At 40.6% G+C, this 10768-nt stretch overlaps 2 protein-coding genes and 1 long non-coding RNA gene across 10 annotated transcripts in view; 2 read left to right on the plus strand and 1 right to left on the minus strand.

Annotated features, from left to right (window-relative positions):
- PTPN22 (protein tyrosine phosphatase non-receptor type 22) overlaps nucleotides 1-8925 on the plus strand; it is a 59392-nt gene extending 50467 nt beyond the window's left edge. Inside the window, exons 19-21 of the mRNA XM_070367461.1 lie at nucleotides 10-40; nucleotides 3994-4071; nucleotides 6318-8925. Of these exons, the coding sequence (XP_070223562.1) occupies nucleotides 10-40; nucleotides 3994-4071; nucleotides 6318-6382 (174 nt within the window). The 3' untranslated portion in view covers nucleotides 6383-8925. The remainder of the gene's footprint in view (nucleotides 1-9; nucleotides 41-3993; nucleotides 4072-6317) is intronic.
- LOC106700667 (uncharacterized) overlaps nucleotides 1-10659 on the minus strand; it is an 82000-nt gene extending 71341 nt beyond the window's left edge. For 3 of the 7 annotated variants that reach the window (XR_011463630.1, XR_011463632.1, XR_011463631.1), the window contains exons 1-2: nucleotides 10399-10656; nucleotides 7787-7879 (exon numbers count right to left, since the gene is read on the minus strand). This is a non-coding gene — a long non-coding RNA (uncharacterized lncRNA). Of the gene's footprint in view, nucleotides 1-7786; nucleotides 7880-8960; nucleotides 9448-10398 lie in introns of those variants that run through there. The other 4 variants (XR_011463636.1, XR_011463634.1, XR_011463633.1 and 1 more) reach the window with 3 other exon arrangements.
- The window catches only part of RSBN1 (round spermatid basic protein 1), a 43204-nt gene continuing 42011 nt past the window's right edge, over nucleotides 9576-10768 (plus strand). For both annotated transcript variants that reach the window (XM_005887100.2, XM_070367460.1), the window contains exon 1: nucleotides 9576-10296. In XM_005887100.2, the coding sequence (XP_005887162.2) occupies nucleotides 9591-10296 (706 nt within the window). In that variant the 5' untranslated portion in view covers nucleotides 9576-9590. The remainder of the gene's footprint in view (nucleotides 10297-10768) is intronic.

The following is a 10768-nucleotide window of genomic DNA, read 5'->3' on the forward strand; positions in this document are numbered from 1 at the left end:
TTTTTGTAGAGTTTGAAAATTTTACGAAACGTGAAAAAGAGTAAGTTACTTATTTTTAGAATATATATATACCACTTTCTGCAATGCGGGAGACCCGGGTTCAATCCCTGGGTGGGGAAGATCCCCTGGAGAAGGAAATGGCAACCTACTTCAGCATTCTTGCCTGGAAAATTCCATGGACTGAGGAGACTGGTGGGCTACAGTCCATCAGGGTCGCAAAGAGTCGGACATGACTGAGCGACTTCACTTTCTTTCACTTCACATACCACTTTCAGTATATGTAATTTTTCCTTATACAACCACTGGGAAAAATAATTAACAATATTATTCTTAAACAGAACCTTGCTAAGGGCCTATATATCAGAATAGTCACCTCCAGGCCTTGCACTGTTGTTAGGCTCCACAATGCTAAAATACTGGGTAGGGAGTAAGGGGAGGGAAAAGTCTCTGTGTGATTCATAGGAATAATAATAAAATAATAGTAAGTATGATGTTTGGCACTTTCTATACATCCTAAAATGCTGTCATTACTGTGTTATTTAAACCTCCCAGCAGTCTAACCTCAGATGTATTTTCTTTGAAAGTAGTCACAGCAAAGCATATTGTGAAACAAATGTGTTGATTTAATGAAATAAGCAAAGTATTGACACATTTCCATTTTTACCAAATATTATTAGCAATAAAAGTCTGTTGCTTACTGTTTTTCCTATATTGTAATAAAAACAAAACCCTGACTCCTGAAACTATGGGAAACTGGTTATCTTCAAAATCCTATTTATAACTACAAAGTATATGGTGGTATATTTTTTACAAACTTGATCCATAGGGTTAATCATCAAGGATTAAACAGCTATACTGGTATTGTGGGGAGGGACAAAGAGCACTGAGAAAACTTGGATGTAAGGTGTTAGCTAAGTAAGAAGGTTTATAGCTGAATATTACTCTTCTGAGTTTTCACTCTTATCTCCCTGTCCATAAGCTTGTGCTAGTCTGCTTTTATTGCTACCACACTTGATCTCTGAAGTGAACTAATTTCCTACCTATAATAAAGCATGATTGGAAAATATACTCTTTCCTCTAAAGTCAGTCAAAAGAGAATTTAAACATTTCAAGAAGAAATCATAGTATGAAAGTGTTAGTTGCTTAGTCATGTCCAACTCTTTTCAATCTCATGGACTGTATGTAGCCTTCCAGGCTCCTCTGTCTATGGAATTCTCCAGGCAAGAGTGGGTTCCCTTCTCCAGCGAAGCTTCCTGCCCCAGGGATCAAACCTGGATCTCCTGATTGCAGGCAAATTCAGGAAAGCATGATTAGAAAATATAGTTTTTCTTCTGAAGTCAGTCAAAAGAGAATTAAAACATTTCAAGAGCAAATTATAATAGAAAGCATAAGAAATAAAATGGCAAAAAGCAAAAACATGCGTAAATTGAACAGTTAGCCAAAGATTGATTTGATTAGCTTAGCTTACGAAACATCGTTTTCTTCAATGTGAGAGACCTGGGTTCGATCTCTGGGTCAGGAAGATCCCCTGGAGAAGCAAATGGCAACCCACTCCAGTACTCTTGCCCAGAAAATCCCATGGACAGGGAAGCCTGGTAGGCTACAATCCATGGGGTCGCAGAGAGTTGGACACGACTGAGAGACTTCACTTTCACGAAACATCATTTTCTTTCTCTTAAAAAAAGCAGAAAATAAACCCTTATAGGTCATGTTAATGACCCAATAGGAAGTCACAGAAGAGTTTTAGACAGATATGTTACAAAAGCTGTTTTTTGAAAAAGAATGGCAACCCACTCCAGTACTCTTGCCTGGAGAATCCCATGGAGGGAGGAGCCTGGTAGGCTATAGTCCATGGGGTCGCAAAGAGTCGGACACGACTGAGCGACTTCACTTTCACTTTATGGCTGCTGGTGACAAGAGTTGAAGATGTCAGCTATGATATCCAATGCTACTTTTGGAGGGAAACTTTAGTTGCTGAGAAATCCTTTACTTGCAAGTGACAGAAAACCCAACTTAAGCTAGTTTAAGCAGAAAAGAGGAATTTGTTGACTTATGACCAAGAGTTCAAATGATATAATTAGGGCCTAATCTCTTATTCCATATCTCCCAACTTTGTTTCTGTCTGTTAGAATACTCAGGCAGGCTTTTACCATGTGATTTCAGGCTTATGATAAAAAAACTGAGCTCCTTCCTGGTTGCTCAAACCACAGCTTGATGGACGACTAGTGTTGTTAGGCCTGCTTGTCTTGGTCAAACCTAAACCAATTATCGCCAGTATATTTAATGCTTGGATTAAGAGGATAGTGTCATGCCTTATATTTAACAATTGTTACACATAGACACTGACCAATAGAGAATGAGGTCAGATCTAAACAACTGGTGACCATGGCAAAGTACCAACTGATAGCCCTGGTCATAAATCAGCTCTCTGATCTATGGGTAGATTAGTTCCACAAGAGATATGGGAGGTGAACATTGGAAAGGGGTGATTTCTTAAAGTAAAACTCAATTATCAGAAGAAGGAATTAATGCTGGGCAGGAAGCATAAAAGTATCCATGACAAGCTATAAGCAAAATAGTAGTTCACTATATATATGCAAAATTTTTGTCTCCAGTTATAAAATGCCAATTTTCCCTTTTGGGACAATTGTTTTCTTTCTGAAGGATGTCTACAACTCTCAGCTCATGTGCAATATAGGGATGATAGCTATCTCCTGAACTTTCTCACCTTCACCCACTTGTTATCCATGTCTCCATCATCAGTGGCTAGTCTAATTCTTAGCACTAGTAGGTATTCAATAAGTATTTTACTTGAATCTGACTGAAATTCATGATATACTCTAGTGATTCATCGGAGAAGGCAATGGCACCCCACTCCAGTACTCTTGCCTGGAAAATCCCATGGATGGAGAAGCCTGGTAGGCCGCAGTCCATGGGGTTGCTACGAGTCAGACACGACTGAGTGACTTCACTTTCACTTTTCACTTTCATGCATTGGAGAAGAAAATGGCAACCCACTCCAGTGTTCTTGCCTGGAGAATCCCAGGGACGGGGGAGCCTGGTGGGCTGCCGTCTATGGGGTCGCACAGAGTTGGACACGACTGAAGTGACTTAGCAGCAGAAGCAGCAGCAGCTAGTGATTCATACTGATGTAGCTCCAGGAAGTGTGAGGGCTTTCTAGAATTTTTTGTGTGTACAAACATATATGCAGTCCTCACACTATATTCTGAAAATGATGAGAACAAATAAAGGTGTATATTTAGCGATTTCTCCCCAATTATGTACTGTTTCCTAGAAAGTTCATACAAGCCTGAAATTATCTTTTTTTGGTGATAAGACAGTACTTGTGTAAAATACGGACCATGTTTTCATTGGATTGTTTTCAGAATTGGGTAGATATTGATATATGAATATATTAATGTGATAGGAAGAGAAATGTATTTCTAAGTCTACCTATATGGAGCTAAAATAGCAAAACAAAGCAACATAACAGTGCTTTTTGGAATATTCTAGACCTAACTAGAAACATCCAAAATAGGAAAAATGTTGGTTGGAAAGTGAATAAAGATATTCCAGAGTAGAAGATGGTGGAAGAAAAACTACAGACTTGCCATAGATGAGCTAATGTGGAGAACAAATTATTTAAAAATGTACTTAAGAGTGATCAGAATGCAAAGTAAGATGCAGTTGAAAACCAAAATGTAAACCCCATAGAAAGTACATTCACAATAAAATAGATCATATTCTTGAATATTTTGGTGATTCTCTTTAGTATTGGGTTTACCATACAATGTTTGAGAAGAAAACTTAAAAAAAAATGCACACAAGAATGAGAAAATTGTAGTATGAACTCATTTGTAAGCATTTATATTTTGTTACATGTGATGTTTATCTAGAAGTATTAATTAATTTGGAGGAAACATTTAATCTCAACAATTATGTTGTCTGAGTCTATATTCATTCTTCCCTTACAATTTTTTCTTTTGATTCTAGGTATCTGTAATTCTTCCCCACCAAACAAGCCTGCAGAGACTGCTCGGTCAAAAAACTCCAGCTCCTTTTTGAATTTTGGTATGTGTGTTACTTTCCAGTAGAGTTAAAAAAACATTTACCTTAATTATTCATTTGTAGTATAAGAGATACAACATTAATATGATTTAAGGTTACATGTATAAGTCCTTATGTTTATATTCTTTTTCATGCCATTTATCTTTTTATTTTCAGCTTCCTCTTACATGTTACATAGGCCTGAATTGCCTAGCATATGTGGAAAATAAAACTAGGTACCAAATGATCATGTTGGCATGTAATAAATGAATGTGAAAGCCACAGGCAGAAATTCTGAAATACTATTAATACTCTCATTCATATCTAAGCAAAGTTATAAGAAATACGCAAGTGTGATGAAAACAGCAGATGATGCTACTATTTAATCTTATTAAACTCATTCGACAGCAGAAGGTGAAGCACAATTCTGACAGTTTAAAGGAACTGTTTGCCCAGTTGCTCTTTAATATAAATTATAAATTTAAAATAATTTTATATTAAGCATTCTACTATTTATATAACACAAATTCATACTATTTAAGGTAATATTATATAGTTTTTTTGTAAGATGTATAGTAAATGGTATAGGATATTACTACTAAAAACCAAAAAGCAGACCCCCTGAAAAGGTCTGGGGGACCTCCAGTAGTCCCGGGGACCACACCCTGGGGAACTGTTGCTCCATGGTATTGTCCTTATCTGAATGATCAAAACTGTTGCAGCCGCATTCATACTGTAGGTGGCAAGAAGAGAGAAAAATGTTGAACATGTGTGGCCTCCTCTTTAGGACTTAAAGCACTAACCTGGAAGAGGCAACATTATGCTATGCATGTGCTACATCCAAACTATAAAAGACACCCAGAAAATGCAATAATACTGGGCAGATAAGTTTCCCATATACTATTCTATTCCTGAAGAAGAAACAAAGAAAAATTTGGGTGGACAGGTAGCAATCTCTGCCACAACTGGGGTTATGGTCCCTATCTCACCAAGGCAAAGTATTTAACTAGAATCTCTGGATCTGTTTCTTGTGTTTTAAAATTTTTACTTGGATTACATTAACTCTAAGGTTTAATACGTTATATTTAGAAAACAGTTATTATTCTTATTAAATCATTTAGTTAAAAAGTTCATATAGGATATTTTATAACCTATGGAAAAAGCACCAAACTTTGCCTGAAACATAAATGTTCCTTGCTTTCTTCTTTTCTCTCAATCAGACACACCACTTCAATAGCTCATGGCCGACTTTACAACAAGGGCTTAGTGAAGAGTTGACTCATTGGAAAAGACCCTGATGCTAGGAAAGATTGAGGGTAGGAGGAGAAGGGGGTGACAGAGCATGAGATGGTTGGATGGCATCACCAATTCAAAGGACATCAGTTTGAGCAAGCTCCAAGAGATAGTGAAGGACAGGGAAGCCTGGCTTGCTGCAGTCCACGGGGTAGCAAAGAGTCAGATATGAATTAGCTACTGAAAGCAACAATGGGTTGAGTTGCTCTGTGGCATGTGGGATCTTCCCGGATCAGGGATCGAACCCGTATCTCCTGCATTGGCAGGCAGATTCCTTACCACTGAGCCACCAGGGAAGCCCTCCATCAACTGTCTTATTGCCATACACCAGCAACTGTTTATACAGCATTTACATTATATAAGGTATTATAAGTAATCTAGAGATGATGCCATTCCTTTCTCCAGGGGAATCTTCCTGACCCAGGGATCAAACACGGGTCTCCTGCATTGCAGGCAGTGCTGTATTATATATTTGAAAGCTGTTAAAAGAAAAATCTTAAATCAAAGAGAAAAATCTTAAAAACTCATCAAACAAACAAGATGGAGATGATGTGAGGCGATGGAGGTGTTAACCTTAATGTGCTAATCATTTCACAGTATTTATGTGTAACAAATCATATTCATATACCTTAAACATACATATGTCACATGTAAACATACATATGTCAATATTATCTCAATATTGGAGAAAAAAATATTGAATTACTAAAGGCTATTATAACCATCTAATCATTACCATTATTAAATTTGTAAGTGTTCCACAAATTTAAGGTGTTATTAGAATTTTATTGTCATCATTTAAGCACTAATGTAATTACTAGAATGCTTTTATAATCTATTACTAAATTGATCAAAGATGCTAACCTTTTAGGAAAAAAAAATCCATATATTTCCACATATTACAATATACTCAAAAGAAAAAGCGTTCATTTCTATATAAGAGATCTTTTTTCATTCAGTTTTATTTTTGTTCCCAGGTTTTGCAAATCGTTTTTCAAAACCCAAAGGACCAAGGAACCCACCATCAACTTGGAAAATTTAAAACAGCTTTGGAATATTGCCTGCAAGTGAATCTGTAAATAAAACTAATAGAATACTGCTAGCTAAAATAAGTGTATATTCATAATATCAACCATGAAGATATGGTAATAATGTTCAGATCAGATCAGTCACTCAGTCGTGTCCGACTCTTTTCGACCCCATGAATCGCAGCACGCCAGGCCTCCCTGTCCATCACCAACTCCCGGAGTTCACCCAGACTCACGTCCATCGAGTCAGTGATGCCATCCAGCCATCTCATCCTCTGTCGTCCCCTTCTCCTCCTGCCCCCAATCCCTCCCAGCATCAGAGTCTTTTCCAATGAGTCAACTCTTCGCATGAGGTGGCCAAAGTACTGGAGTTCCAGACCACCTGATCTGCCTCTTGAGAAATTTGTATGCAGGTCAGGAAGCAACAGTTAGGACTGGACATGGAACAACAGACTGGTTCCAAATAGGAAAAGGAGTTCGTCAAGGCTGTATATTGTCACCCTGTTTATTTAACTTATATGCAGAGTACATCATGAGAAACGCTGGACTGGAAGAAACACAAACTGGAATCAAGATTGCCGGGAGAAATATCAATAACCTCAGATATGCAGATGACACCACCCTTATGGCAGAAAGTGAAGAGGAACTCAAAAGCCTCTTGATGAAAGTGAAAGTGGAGAGTGAAAAAGTTGGCTTAAAGCTCAACATTCAGAAAACGAAGATAATGGCATCCGGTCCCACCACTTCATGGGAAATAGATGGGGAAACAGTGGAAACAGTGTCAGACTTTGTTTTTCTGGGCTCCAAAATCACTACAGATGGTGACTGCAGCCATGAAATTAAAAGACGCTTACTCCTTGGAAGGAAAGTTATGACCAACCTAGATAGCATATTCAAAAGCAGAGACATTACTTTGCCAACAAAGGTTCGTTCTAGTCAAGGTTATGGTTTTTCCTGTGGTCATGTATGGATGTGAGAGTTGGACTGTAAAAAAGCTGAGCACCAAAGAATTGATGCTTTTGAACTGTGGTGTTGGAGAAGACTCTTGAAAGTCCCTTGGACTGCAAGGAGATCCAACCAGTCCATTCTGAAGGAGATCAGCCCTGGGATTTCTTTGGAAGGAATGATGCTAGCTTTAAAAGAAGACCAATATGCAAATAAGTGTCAGAAGTTTTACATTTCATCTCATTTACATTGGGTTGGAAAGCACAAATAGGAGTTTGTCATTTAAACTTATGTACAGAGAATGCTGTATGAGAAAGTTTTAGAATGGACTTATTTTTCCTTTTTAGAAGTTATTTTTATTCTACTTTACCTTTCTACCTAAATACAAAGTTAAAAGATTTGTAAAAATTTGACCTCAATTAAATGTCTACATTCTCAGATGTTACTATAAAAAGTGTTTTGAAAAATCTTACCTTGTGGTTGCAGTACAAAATTACTGCTTGTGAAAATGATTGATTCTTGGGAGTTATTTCTGCCTAAATGGAGTATACATCCTTTTCCAAGTGCTGTGGGAAACAAAGTAGTGAGAAAAGAAGTTACACCTAAAGAGAATAAAATATATACTTAATGACAGTAATCAGCCTTTTGTTTGGATATACCAAATAACAAGATGTTCAATTCCTGAAAAGCTTTAGCCAAAGTTGTTCAATTACCAAATCTAGAAAAATAATCAACAAAATAGTAGGGTGGGAAGCGGGAAGGAGGTTCAAGAGGGAAGTGACCGTGCTTTACCTATGGCTGATTCATGTTGACGTAGGGAAGAAACAAACACAATATTGTAAAGCAATTATCCTTCAATCAAAAATAAATAAAGACAAAACAAAACAACAAAGTAGCTGTATAAACATGCTTTGTTTATACAGTAGCATTTTTTCATTTCAAAGGTCCTGTAAAACATGTACAACTTATATCCAACTAACCAGAGGTACTATTAAATTTTTTTCTATATATTTTCTATATATATTTGCCTTAAGAAAGTTGATCTTTCAAATCTAATTGTATATAACAACCAAGTTAGTGGGTGATTATTACAAAGGATTCCCCTTGACTAATAATGATTTCACTTTAAAAGTTTATAACTTTATGAAAATGAAATAGACATTTGTTCTTCAACATTGTTCATTAGGAATCCCAATAAAGACACACATTAGATGAAATGTTACCTTTTTATTGTATAGTGTACTGTATACAAGAGGTGCTCAATAAACTTTCTGGTTTTTAAACTAACTTTATAGTGTTCACTGAGCTGAATACTTCATGATACTAGTGGTATCAAACCACAGTGATTTTATCTTGAGTAGTTTATTGTAATCAATTACTTCCAAATATCTTTATCAAGGCGGTAAAATTGTAACGTGACGATCAAATTGTAAATAAATTTCCGATCAAATTGTAAATAAATTTCCGGGCAGAAAACTTGGTGAGTAGTGATGATTTCTGGAGTGTGTTATGGTAGACACACTTCTCAAATTTATGCAGCCGTATATTTACGATTTGCAAAAATCTTAAGAAATTTCAAAACATACGTTTCCATCTAGAATTTTTCCGCAACTGCAGGAACGGATTTAAATAATAGACAGACTCTACCTTTCCAGGCACTAGAGGGGCTGTGACTCGTTGGAGAGGTGGGCGGCGCTCAGCGGGCTCCCAGGCAATTCTTGCACCTGCCTTGTCGCGCCTGTGCTTGTAACCATAGCAATTACTGCCCAGGAAGAGGTTCAGAAATGTCTGATTTGCAGCTCCATTCTATCTTAAAGCAAAATCGCCCTCATTTGCTATGTTACTACGTTCCCTTTTCCTCTGCATCTCATCGCTTGTCCAGGGTTGTAAAAGGCCGGAGATTCTTTTACCTCACAAAGGTTAAGAGAGGAATAGCAAACTGAAAAGTAACTATGGAGACCACCTACTCCGTGTAAAATGACGAAGGGGCACACAGAGACGATAATGGGAACGCGCCTACAGACTTCGAAAGCTATTAACATTGTTTCGGCCGTTAAGGCGGTTGGCGGCAACTCTCCGCCCAGCGGCGGTTGCGTCGCAGCCCGAAGCGTGACTCGGCGCACGCTCTCTTTCTGCTCCTCGGCTCGACGAGCCAGCGACGCGGCGGGGGCGCGGGGAACTACTGCTCCCGTGAGGCTCTGCGCGGCCTTGGGTACTTTACAATAGAGCTCGGTCGGAGGGGCCAGCGGAGAAACACCGGGAAGTGCCGCTTCCGGCATGTTCAGCTCTGGACGAAGAATGGCCGAGAAGTGGAGGGTGGGGGAGAGACTCCAATGCCCAGCGGGCCGTGCGCGGGCGGCGCTTGCGCGATACGCGGACGGGGGGGCGGTCGGGCCATTTAAATGTGTGTTTGTGGGTGAAATGGCTGCGCAGGTCGGAGCGGTGCGCGTAGTACGGGCGGTGGCGGCGCAGGAGGAGGCGGACAAAGACGGGAAGGAGAAACCCCACGCTGGGGTCTCGCCGCGGGGAGTGAAGCGGCAGCGCCGAGCGAGCAGCGGGGGGTCTCAGGAGAAGCGAGGGCGGCCGAGCCAAGACCCCCCTCTCGCTCCCCCTCACCGGCGGCGTCGCAGCCGCCAACATCCCGGGCCGCTGCCGCCAACGAATGCAGCCCCAACCGTCCCAGGCCCTGTTGAGCCTCTGCTCCTGCCGCCTCCGCCACCACCTTCGCTGGCACCCGCCGGGCCCGCTGTCGCTGCCCCGCTCCCGGCCCCGGGCACCTCGGCCCTCTTCACCTTCTCGCCCCTGACGGTGAGCGCAGCCGGGCCCAAGCATAAGGGCCACAAGGAGCGGCACAAGCACCATCACCACCGCGGCTCTGATGGTGACCCCGGCCCCTGCGCTCCGGGAGAGCTCAAGCACAAGGACAAGCAGGAAAACGGCGAGAGGACAGGAGGGGTGCCTCTCCTCAAGGCCCCCAAGAGAGGTGAGAGCAGCCGAACTGCCCCGAGCTCGGGCTCTATCTGGGTCTGTCTCTGTTTCGATATCCCGCCCCTTTAATCCTGAAAGACGCCTGCCCTCCGCTTACCTCCTGCTGCTCTCCTCCCCTAAGCCCACTGGGGTGGACCCTGAATTTCCATCCGTCGACACCGTCTGACCTACTTGAAGCTTCTTGCTTCGAGGCCGAGCTGTCAGTTACTAACCCCCTTACCATTCCCCCCTCCCGGAGCCTTTACGTTTGTTTTCAAAATCGCCAGGGTTTCCGCGCCGCGAGATCCTTGGCATGGGATAGTATGTGGGGTATTAAAAACTGTCTGAAGTAAAGGCTTGTCGCTAAAATGTCCCCCCGCCCCGTTTTCCTTGATGGAAAGCTCCACAATATTAACGAGTATGGTTTGGGGCTATTAAGGAGTTTGAATTTTTACCGAGATTAATTAGCTGGACTCACAGGTTGCCTT

The sequence above is a fragment of the Bos mutus genome, chromosome 3 (assembly GCF_027580195.1).
Source record: "Bos mutus isolate GX-2022 chromosome 3, NWIPB_WYAK_1.1, whole genome shotgun sequence".
NCBI classification, from domain to species: Eukaryota; Metazoa; Chordata; class Mammalia; order Artiodactyla; family Bovidae; genus Bos; species Bos mutus.